Source organism: Rhinolophus hipposideros, assembly GCF_964194185.1.
Source record: "Rhinolophus hipposideros genome assembly, chromosome: 20".
In the NCBI taxonomy this organism is placed as follows: domain Eukaryota; kingdom Metazoa; phylum Chordata; class Mammalia; order Chiroptera; family Rhinolophidae; genus Rhinolophus; species Rhinolophus hipposideros.
Genome location: NC_138066.1, coordinates 13,034,909 through 13,046,925, shown reverse-complemented (window position 1 = coordinate 13,046,925; position 12,017 = coordinate 13,034,909). Strand labels below are relative to the sequence as shown.

At 48.9% G+C, this 12,017-nt stretch overlaps 1 protein-coding gene across 2 annotated transcripts in view; it reads right to left on the bottom strand.

The window, feature by feature from the left end:
• Nucleotides 1-769: 769 nt before the first annotated feature.
• Nucleotides 770-12,017, bottom strand: part of ANKFY1 (ankyrin repeat and FYVE domain containing 1) — a 78,538-nt gene continuing 67,290 nt past the window's right edge. For both annotated transcript variants that reach the window (XM_081029455.1, XM_081029456.1), the window contains exons 20-25: nt 9,910-10,057; nt 9,362-9,452; nt 8,970-9,094; nt 7,155-7,301; nt 5,598-5,688; nt 770-5,005 (exon numbers count right to left, since the gene is read on the bottom strand). In XM_081029455.1, coding sequence (XP_080885581.1) covers nt 4,873-5,005; nt 5,598-5,688; nt 7,155-7,301; nt 8,970-9,094; nt 9,362-9,452; nt 9,910-10,057 — 735 coding nt within the window. In that variant the 3' untranslated portion in view covers nt 770-4,872. The remainder of the gene's footprint in view (nt 5,006-5,597; nt 5,689-7,154; nt 7,302-8,969; nt 9,095-9,361; nt 9,453-9,909; nt 10,058-12,017) is intronic.

Sequence of the window (12,017 nt, the reverse complement as noted above, 5' to 3'; positions counted from 1 at the left end):
TTTATAGATGTAGACGCTAAGGTACAGAAATGACAAAACTTGCCCAATACTTCAGCTAATCAGTGACAAAACAGAATTAAAACCTAGTGCTGTTCCCTGGTTGGGTGAAAACGTGTGCAAGTTGATGTGTCTGGTTCCTGTTTATACTCATGTTATGACAACATGACCAGTGTTTGCCTTAAGGGCGGCTATTGGGATTACTTGGGACTGTTATGTGGAAGCACCTAACAGTCTATCACTGTGGGAAAAGCCACCAGAGAATGAGATGTATCACCTCAGTTGGTCTGAACCAGGGGTAAGCAAAATGGAAGACAGGTAAAAAATTAAAAAAGGGAATACCTTAGTTCAAGAAAGTGAGGGCCAAGTGAGCTACTAGATTTGTGATTGTACAGGGCTTTATGGATCACATTTTCACATGCAAGCCCCTGAACCTTCCTGATTATTCTCTGGAAGTGCCAGTTCTCTCTTTGGAGCGTGACGAGCAGAAACCTCAGCATGGGCAGATCCTCTCGAGTTGCTCCTCAGTAACGGAGTCAGAGGGAATTTCCAGGCTCCTCTGGGGAGCGTCAGGGGGCTCAAGTGGCTGAGACTGTCGCTGTGCTCACACACGCTGCCATGAGCTGAAGTCTGGGCCAGGAGCACAGTGAATCCAGGTAGCTGGTCATTATGCCTAAAATCTTTTTCACTACTGTCAACAAGGTGTTTCTGAAAAGTGCTAGAAATTCAAACTTTCCTAGAGGATAGCCGTTAAAGAAAATTATTCACATCAGAAGTTTTAAAAATATGTTTGTTTGTTTTTAATGCTTATTGGTACTTCTGCATTAAAAGTAACTACAAAGATCTTATTAAAGTTTCCACTTTAAATGCACAATTTTACCTCATTTTATTATAAGGGATTGTTACAGAAAATGCAAATATCAGTATTTGAAAAATACATTCCATTACACGGACTCCAAAGAAAGAATGCTGATAAGCGCCATGGTCCCATACGATGCCATCCCACACTAAGCACCACCCCAAACGACTCGAAAGCCAAGGTGACCAACCCAAATGTGTGCCTGCAGTTTCTGCCCAGCTACTACTGCCTTCTCCCTCGGTGTCACACAGGTGTGTCACGGTAACAGCCAACTGTACACGTCTGCCAAAAAAGGACAAGTCATCAAGTTGAACACACTGCCAATCTGAGCCTTCCTAGCCACAGAAAACCAATGTCATCTGTTGTAACAGGTTAATATATCATTTATGCCACACAAAAAAGGAACCGTACAGGCAATGATCTTCCAAAGAAAGTCTTTAAGGCATCTATGATAACTTCTGGGAATTTAATAAGTGTGTAGTTTGTACTTGTCAAACAATCCGCTCTTCACTAAATTACTTCCACAAAATGAGAATGCGGTTTCCAAAGCTCTTCAGAAAGTCGTTTCCCCTCCGCTGCCTCCTCTCGCCGGCCAGGCTGGGGAGCTTCGGTGCTTCAGATTAGGAGCCGCTGGGCTCGCCAGCCAGCCCCATGCCCCATTCTTCTGGGGCTTGTCCTGAGGGAAGCAATCCCGCCCTGGAAGAAAGCCTGTCTGAGGCGCTCCTTCAGTCTCAACATGCAAGCTCCAAGTGGGCTGTTCGTGGAAGAGCTACATTTCCTTGTTCAGGCTCCCGTCACCTGGGAGTTCGTTTGCCTTTCAGGTCTCAGCATGGCACAGTCCAAGTGTTCTTTTCCTCCAGATTAAAGAAACCTAGATGAGTGCAGGCTCTCCCCCCTCCCAAGACTTTCCCTCCACTTCATGCCTATGGACAAGATTAGCACAACACCTTAATACAGCAGGTGGGGGATGCGAGTCGGGAGTGGTGGTGAACCCGCAAGCACGCCGAGCTCCATGCAGGGACCCCATTCAGGGAGAAGACTGAGGAAGCTGAACAGGACGGTCAGAAATGACTCGGGCTCTGAGGTAGAGGACTAACAGTCACACGGACCCCACTCCTGGAGAGAATATGGCAGGTGAACTGAGCAGTCTAATCCAGCCTCGCCTACACTGGTGATTGGGGGTGACAGTGCACAGGCAACAAACTGCAAATGGAACACGTGATCTAACACATCGTTTTGTGAGACACCATTAAAAAAGGTAACTGAAAATTAAAAAGTCCTACGTGTAGGCACTTAAGTTTATGGGAAATTCCTGTTAGAGGATCATAGCAAGTTAGTATTAGCCATTCGATTTATACATAGCACATGGTTTGTACCTTTGTCTTTAAAAAAAAAAGTTAGGAATACACTGTGTAGTAAATCTGGTGATGAGCAAGAGGCAGTTAAAGAGCTAATTCAGCATAACAATGTTGACGGAGGCAGCAAATTATATTCGGTAAAGTTTATTCTTCCTGTTCTACTCACTCACAATTGGCAAGTTTCTAAATGAGTAAAATCGAGTTTTTGCTCCTAGTATTTAGGCTACGGGTTCAAATTTAACAAGAACAGCTAGGCAGTTCTGTAGTCAAGTCTTGTCAGCTTGGAGAGCACAGAGAGGACCAAGTATGTCAGGTCCCAGCCAGGGCAGTGTCTGGGGCGACCGACCAGAGCAGCCCCCACTCCAGGAACCTGCTGAGTGCACCCCAGTAAGAAGCATCAGCAGAATCGGAGATTTCCTAAGGCTGTGTAAAGGGGCTTTTTCTAGAGCTATGAGAATGCACCCTGAAACCAATGCAGAACTCACAAAATGTTCCCCCAACCCATGGCTACTCAGTACCATAGCTATCCCTGGACTCTGAAGAATCAGAAGCATGACTCAACGTATTTTAAACATGATTTTAAGTGCAATTAGAGGCAAGATTGTTACTCAAATTGGTCTGGCAGGACGAGGGCAGAACAATCAGCCTCACCTCCGACTGAATTCCCATCCTCTTCTCTCCACCATGAATGTTAAAAGAACAAGTATAGAAGTACCAACCACCTCAATTCATATCTGAAGCATAATCATCTTACTTTCCAGTTACAGAAACAGGCCAGCTAACGAGGCTTTACTTCCTTGTGGCCCTCTTCAGGCAACAGAAGACGGAAACTGACCACATGCCTCACATGGTCAAGTGTGTGCCAAAACTAGTTGTTTTTCTATAAAAATTCTATATGAAATATGTCACAGATTTTTAGTTCCCCAACTCTAATTAATTTTTTCTTTTAAACACTGTGCACAAGTTCATATTAACATAGAAAGCATATATATCTTATAAATCACAGAAATATTAAAAAAAAGTAGCACTCTGGTTTATCAGTTCATTTTACACACATATTTAGGCAACAGAATGTATAAGTCTACAGCAACATAGAAGACATACCACTATCCAAAACAAACAAACAAAAAAGGCTGTTGCAAAAAAATATTTAGTCCCTTTACACATATATCCATACTTCATTAATGAAAAAAATGTAGTGGTTATTAGATGTCTGAAAAAAATCAGTACATATGATTGAGATTGTTAGTCTCTGAGTATTACTGTACAACACATATTGTTCATCTCAGAGTATATATATATTTTTAAGCAGTGGTAAGTTTCTCTTTAAATGTGCATTTCTAAAAAAAACTGGCCAAACCTTTAAAAGAAAAGAAGTTTAACACCTCAGGGTTAATATTATGTACCAGCAGCGACTAAGGCCCAATAAGCTGTGGGGGCCTCGTTCTGCATACAAGCCAGAGCCTTCAAAACAGGGTCACATGTGTGGCCAGGGCCTTTGGGCCTTTGGCTGTTGGCTCCTAGGGGCAGGGCAAACTACACAGAACTAGGCCTGGGACCTGGGACCAACAGCACTTACAGCATAACTCGGAAAGGTTTCGGCAAGAAGTATTCATGTCAAGGAGACGGGAGCTGCCAGCCTGAGGCTCGAGACCCCTTCTCATCATTTGGCCTGTGTGACTCTCTTGCTCCAAATGACACTCTGCAGGAGATTTTCCCTTTAAGACTTAGTGTGAGCTGAGGTCCAGTCAAAGCGGATCATCGGAATCACTGATGCATGGATGTATGAGGGTATTTTTGAACATGGAGTTTTAAATTGGAATCACCAATAATGCAGCTACATAAAAAGTGTAGCACAATAAAAGTGCATTTCCTCACCACTCCCCAGTGGCAGAGTGACGGAGGAGTCCACGGACAGGACACAGCAGGATGAGAGGAGACGGCTGCTAGGAGAGGTCAGGCTGCCAGACTGCACTCCTGACACACACGTAGCATGAACACGGGTAAAGCTTTCAGTTGTTAAGGCCACGATTTTTCAGCTCTCATCTCTGAACCCTGTTTAGAAAGATTTCACCTTTTTTAAAGGGGCAGCTCACTAAAAATACAGCTTAGCTTTTCCAAAAAATAAAAAATAAAATAAAATAAAAGACTTCAGGGCAAGAGGATCCTAGAATCTTTATGAAAATACTGTGCAGAAAAGTCCACAGCCACGTACCCCAGAGTATAGCCAGCTCTCACGGAGCAGCCAGACACCAGCTTCCTACTGTTAGGCTCTGCCCAGTAGGTCCGCCCAGGCAGGACGACTTCATGATGGCGCTGAGATGGACACTGAGCTACGGGGAGGGAAAATGGTTTGCAAAGTGTTCTTGTACGTTGCTAGTAGAACGGGTCTAGTTCCTATCACATTTACCACTTAGGAGAAATGGCCTGGTCCAATGAGTGGGACATCTAGTGAACTCGATCACAGGCAGACACGCTGACAATCACACAGACTCATCTGAAATGGGGTCTATCACGCCGTGGTCCTTAACTGTTTTGTTCCAGTCTGTCGCCGCAGGAGACGACTGCCAGCTCCTGCTCTGGGTGGGGTCAGGCTGGTGAGCAGAGCAGCTGCTGGGGAGGTGACCGGGGAGGTGGCCTGGACCCCCTGGAGGTTCACTAGGAGACCCCACCCAAAGTCAGAACATCAAAGCAAATGTTGCAAACCCGCACGGGCTTGTTCAGATCAAACTTTATAATGGGAATCTCCTTGGTCGAGCATTTATGGCAAAGCAGACGCCCGCAGTGACGACTGTGGAAGCAAAGAAAGGAAGTATGAGACGGGCACTGAAGAGGGGGCTGCTCCCAGCACGGGGGAAGCCTCAGGGGCACCTCGGCAGACAAGGCCAGCCCATGGCGGTGCTCTGCGGGCAGTGTGCCCGCCAGCCCATTGTGCCAATGCCTGTGTAACTGTTAGTGCAGGAAAACAGAATTCTAACCAGTGGTTCTGGAGAAGGCTCTTGCTTTAAAGATCAAGAGAGGCTCAGCAACAGCCAAAGAACCATCTCGTTTTCATGGGAACAGCTCCTCAGTTCTTGGCAGAGCAGCGTGTGCTCAGGCCGGGAGGGCAGTACCCCAGCTCAGCTTCGCAGCAAGCAGGGACCCTGGGGAAGATGACACAAGGCCTGACCGGCTACCTGGGACCTGTGAACCCCACCAGTGAGTGCCCCTGCCACCCCCACGTCACTACAGTTGTGCACTGTCCTGTTATCTCATCCCTCCATTTGGTCAGGTTTTGCCCAGGAGAGTACAAGGCCCTGGCAAATTCATGGCTTATCATGGAAAAAGGGAGAAGCAGTAACATCAGCAGACTCCTTGGGCACGTGACGTTGGGGGGGTCTTACCAGTGATGTTTGCGAGTTGTGACTCCAAACTTGGCAGTGCACTCGTAGCAGTTGGAGCCGTCACACCACGGAGGCTCCTTGGACAGCATATCTGTAACACAGGCAGGCGGACGCCATTCCTGTCACACAGTGACTGTGCCAGGCAAGCCTCGGCGCTGCAGGAGGAGCAGGGCAAGCGCCCAGTAAATAAAGCCCCTACTGCAGAGTGACTCGAGGCATGAAGGAGCCATACATTCCAACGGGGTCAGGAGAAGCTTCAGAGAAGAGAAAGGAGAACCAGCATTTGCCAGGCAGACTGAGGGGCAGGAAACAGGGTTCAAAGCCGTGAAACAGCACTGTGTCTGGGGGGAGTACACGCAGCCATGGGTGGCTGGAGCGTAAAGCACGGTGAGGAAACAGCTAGAAAGACTGGCAGGGGCAAATGGTAAGGGGGGCAGGGAGGAGGGAGCCGAGACAAGAGAGGCTGCGGAGGCAGAATCTGTGCGATCTGGTGGGTGAGCAGAAGTGGGGTGTGAGGGGAGGCAGGAGACACAGGCGATTTCCAGGTTTCTAGACGGAGTGAGTGACTGTGTCTGTGGTGGGATGACCAGCAGAGGAGACGTAAGAGAAAGACCCAGAGCAGAGGAGTTGTTCAGTTTTGAGTCTGCAGAAGCTGCGGGGCATTTGGGTCGGGGGTTATCGCTACAGATGACAGCAACGATCACCAGTATTTAGTTGCCGAGCACTAACCACATGCCAGGCACTGTTCTCGGTGCTCTACACACAGGCAGACTGAGCTCATGGGGGTGGGGGACAGACATGGATCCCTCAGTACCGAGCTCCTCCACGCCAGCACTGGGCAGCCTCCTGTTCTGGGCTCTGAAAAGGCTGGCCGAGTGCATGGCAAGCGCACCAGGTACCAGAGAAACACTGCTTCGGCGCTGGCCCCGCGGCATACCAGCTCTGTGACCTCGGGCAGGTCACCCGCATCAAGATGGCCGAGGTACTAGGCACGTAGTGTGTTTCTCTGACCAGACCACGGGGTGAATAACCCCGTTCTCTCCCACTGTGGGTGAGGACAGGCAGGCACACGAGGCACTCAGATTCTTTCTGCCACCTCAGTGGGGACAAGGAGAACGGCACACATGAAATCACCAAGAGTGACATACTCCTCTTCATGGAAGGAACACGGAGAAAGAAGAGTCAGGGGGCTGAAGCAGGAGGCTGCCCTGAGGAGGCAGAGAACGTGAAGGAGCCGAAGGATGAAGGTGGGCAGAGACGCAGCCAGCGCCATGGGAAGGGCGACCTGCCTGGACCTTATGAAATTCTACAGGCTCAGAAGTCAGAAACTGACAGGGGCCCCAAGGCAGAGCCCCGAAGAAGAGACACCAACAGGGACCTCCCCCATTGCTCACAGGCCCCTCACAGCAATCCCAGAAAACTTCCTATGTGCTGCCTGGAAAAGCACTGGCTCACAACTTGGACTAAGTCATTGTGAGATTTCAAGATCACCAAGACAGCTACATAATCCACACAGTAACTGTGCTTCATCCTAAGAGCAGAAAGGAGGCCACTCACCTAACAGTCTAAACAGAAGCTGCTTGGTGGCGACCTGGTAGTTGAAAATGTTCACTCCTTGGTTATTATTCACGCCAAGGCGGGCCCCAGACCGGACGATGGCACGGCACAGGTTGGCGTTGCCTTTCATGTACGCCAAGAGCAGCACTGGAAAACAAAAGCACAGGCAGGGCTACCTCCCACTCGGGCCCAGCCTGGCACTGCCAAAGGGCTGGCAGAGGAAGCTGAGGGCAGGGCAGACCCCCGGGAGGACACGTCCCCACTGACACATAGGGGCCGTGTGGCTCTGATGAGACCTCCACAGAGGACATGCAGCGTCTTCCAGTGAAGGACCTGGCCCCGGGCCCGGGGATGCCAGAGCAGCCCAGCTCCAGAGACACACTCTCGCCCATTCAGTCAGGGCTCTGGCTATAAGAGAACTGAGGAGGGATCAGACACTGAGGGCAAACACACCACTGTCTCAGCAGCCTTCCTCTGGCATGAAACGCTGGGGGGACAAAGCGCTTTTCACACAATGTAACTAAATGTAAAGACCTATGAGGGCATAATAGGCAGAAAGAAGCCCGTGTGGGGAACATGTTCTGGCAAATCCTTCCAGTCCACGGAGCCTCTCTCTGCAGGTGCAGGCTTGGCGGGAACCCAGGCCCCGCTCACGCATCTGCTGGCCTCCTTCCTAACAGTTATAGCTGACAGCAACTCCCCTTTGCTTACCTTTACCAAACACTTTACTGAAATGCTTCCACTTAATTCTCTAAATGATCCAATTAGTTAAGGGTTATTATTTCAAATGAGGAAAGAGACAGAGAGAAGTTGCAAAAGTTACTCAGAACTACCTGCTAGACTATGACAGAGCCAGGTATCTGAAACAAGGTCTCCCAGGTAATTCGGGAGCCTGGCTGTGGAGGCCCGCCTGCCTGCCTGTTTCCCTGACCTGCTCCTGGGCACACGGCGCTCACGGAGTGTGTGCTAGGTCCAAAAGGTCACTCCCAGGGCCGCCTCCCCAGAAGCGCAGGATCCTCACTGCTGGCTTCAGGAACACACTCATGTATCAAGGCCAAGAACTGATGACAAAATACTTGGTCCCGTGTTAAGGTTCAAGGTACCCCCTGGTGACTGCATTTCTGCCAAAGGCCGCGGAGGCTCCATCTGGCATGAGGGCCAAGGAATGGGAATACAGCAGCGGCCAAATGCTCAGAGAGCCCTGGGCTGGGGAGAGATGGATTTGGGTTTCATCTTTGCTTCCATACTTGAAATTCGGGGACACACTGCTGACCTTATAGGCTTGTTGTGAGTATTCAACAACAAAATGAATGTAAAAGTATGCCCAAAAAACTGTGAAAGCTACAGAAATCAACACGGTGACTGTTGGTAGCTAGAGCAACACCATGAGAGGACTGTTAACCCCCTCAGTAAGAGGTCAGCCCGTGTCTGTATAAAACTTGCCACATTTTCAAAGCATGTCAACACACACTCCAGCACATTTCCTCCATCTGTGAGGTGGTTACGTATTTTTTTCTCTCCTGGGATTTGGGAGCTGGGGTAGGGCGCTAGTTGACTGGATCAGAGGTAGATGAAGGCAATAAAAATAGGTGGACAGAACTAGCTGGACATGGACATGGCTTTGGAGTACTAGATACACTTCATGTGTGCTCCCGCCTAAAATCAGACGCTGCCGAACGCCATGGCAGGGATCCGTGACATGTTCACAGAGCCCAGCTGAATGCCCTTAAATAACGAGGCGTGTGCTTGGGCTCTTGGTCCTCCAGGAAGCCAGGAACCCAGTGAGACAGGACATACAAACAGCTTATTACATACCTGTGTTTCCTTCTGCATCTGGTTTATCTAGAGGATACTCAGGCATGCACTCTAAGAAGAGATCAAAGATGGCTGCTGCATTCTCTTTGCCATATTGTCCCAAAATGTGCAGTGGCGACTGGCCTCTGATAAAACAAGGTGGAAAAGTTAGGTATATATCTGCCACAGGCATCAAGCACAAAAGACATGGAATTTTCTGAACTCTGTGATACTGGATAAATCAAAGGACACACAATAAGTCAGAAAAAGTTCTCTAAAAAAAATGCCAGGGTATCAAAGGCTGGTTGATGCCCTACTGGCCAGTTCTGCTAACGTACCAGGGACTGCCAGCTCTGAGGGGCAGGCCAGGGGACGTGGGGCACGGGCCTTTGCTCTGGACCACACACACTCACCTTAGATTAAAGGCTTCAGCGTCCACTGTGCACTCTGTCAGGAGGACCCGGATGTTGTTGAGCCGACCGTGCATGACCGCGAGATGAAGAGCTGCAGAGTAAATCCTCTTACTGCGCAAGCCCAGAAGCACATGCAGAAAACCTCGACTCCTCCTCACCCACACAAGCCTCCCTCTAAAAGGGACTCAGCCAGAGCAGCCACTGTCCACTCACATACCATCCTTTCCAGTCTTCACCACCCAATGAGAATGAGTCACAAATACAACCTCATAAGTCTTTGCTTTCTGCTTCCAGAGTTATCCGAAGATGGCATTTAATTGTTGCACAAGAAGCCACTTTAGGCTTCTAGGCTTACCATTCAGACTGGGGGGTTCCCAGGCCTGGTCAGTGGCAGGCTGGCCACCCAGTTTAGAACATTTCCCGTCATTGCTCTACTCCTGAAAGCCAACCTCCCAGAGGGGGAGCAGAACCAAGGGTGTAGTACACCCCGAGAATGGTGAGATTTCCCAAGGCATCCAGCACTGGACGCAAGGGAATGACTGAATTACCATTATTTCCATTCTCATCCACAGCAGCAAAGTCCACTCCATTCTCCAATAGGACTGAGCAGATGGTGGGTAGGTCCTGCTGAGCAGCGAGATGGAGGGCTGTCTGGCGGTGCTTGGTTAATTCATTCACTTTGGCTCCTGCAAGAAGCTGTTGAGGTTGATGACATGAGCAGCCTCTCTACCACAGCCAACCAAGGTCCCACTTACGGGGGCCAAGCCTGCCTGTCCTCTGACATCTACGAGGCTGCCGTGCCGGCGAAGCTGGGGGCACAGGGCCTCACAAACACTCCTGGTGAGGCCTGAGCCAGCGAAACCTGTTCCAACGGCAAATCAACAATTTGACTTGCAAAGCTATCCCTTAGGACATAGAAATTCTACTTCGAAGACTTCAGTGTATAAAACGACACACGACTAAAGTGATATTCACTGCACTATATAAGGATGCCGACTGCTTGTAATAGTAAAACCTGATTCCAAGAAGGATTTAATTAGGAAAATTATAACATATACAAACAAAAGAGGCGGTAGCCAGTAAGAAGATAAACATTTATGACTGAACATGGAAGGACGTCTACAATACGGTAAGTTAAAAAAAAAAGGCAAGTTAGAAGACAGTGTGATAATATGATTGTATTTGGAAAGAGAGACCGATACAGAGAAACATGTGCACATTCACACACAAACTGTGAAGATGTTTAAAACCATATATACCAAACTCAGAGGAGAGTTGGAGGTGAAAGGCAGATACTTTCTGTTTTATAGCCTTGTATGTTTTAAGTTTTTCGCAAAAAACATACACTAGTTTTATATAATTTTTTTAAAAGAAAGAAAAGAACACCAAAAATATCGAATCAAAGTCAGGAAGGACCTTTCAACAATATCTTAGCTATTCATTTAGTATTTAAAGTTCATTCATCATCTACTTGCCGACAAAGTGTCAAAGACAGTTGCCGTGAACAGAAAAGAATGTGTGGTTTGCAGTCAGAGCCCAGTTTGCCTGGCTCCTGTGTCTGGGTGTGAGGTGCTCTGCCTCTGGGAAATCTGAGGCACCGGTTAGCGGCTCTGCTTCTGACGCTGCCTGCCAAGTCCCAGCCTCCCCAGGCCTCTGGGTGCCCAGGCAAGTCACTCATCGGTCCAGACAGGACGTAGCAGAGAGGGGTCTTCGTGGTCATAAGGGCTGGGCTAGGGATCACAGCTAGCCCCGAGGTTGGTTAATTGGGGGGAAGGAGGACAGGTTTCGGAAAAGAGACTGTTTCAATGCGAACAGGTTCTAATATTGATCTGTACCCATTCACAGGACTGGATGACCACTGATGGGAAGACTGGCTGTTTCTAGGGACTCCTACAGCTGTGAGCTTAGGCCTTAGGAAGGCAGAGGCGTGGCCTTAGTGAAAGGGCCACGATCCTCAAACCTGCCCAGGCAGACTGAGGACCCGGGGCCTGACTCCACTTTGAGCTCACCTCTGCCACCTCAGCTGTTTCCTCCACATCCCGTCTACGCCTGACGTCCTTCTCACCCACCTCCTCAATCACTCTCCGGTTCATCCCTCACTGCCACTGCCTCCCCGTGGCTACCTCACTCGTGGGCCTGTCCCCATACCCCTGCACCCCACCACCAAGGTAAATGTTCTCTCAGCTCGAAGACACATATTGAGCCATAAAGGTTTTTCTAGAAAGTATTTTTCAAAAACAAAAATGGCAGGGCACCAAATGCTGGCTAAGTGCCTCAGGGGTCAGTACTGCACCTGGGGCTGATGGAAACACCAGCAAATACCAGCTTTTAGGGGCCAGCCAGGCGACATAGGGCTCTGGACCATGCTCTCAGCTCAAACACTTATCACGGTTTCTCCATACTGAAAGGATGAAGGCTGCTCACAGTTCCTCGTTTGAAATACGACACTCTACAATCTGGTCTCTACCTCGCTCTCCAACCACATTTACTCTCTACCCAAATTTCAATGAAACTTTTCTACTTAGAACACACCACTTCACTTTCCAATCTCTACATCTTTGCTCAGCCCTTCTCCGGCCTAGGTGGCATTATATTCTACTAGAAAGCGCAGGCTTTGGAGTCACACAGAAATGGCTAAAATCCCAGCCACATTACT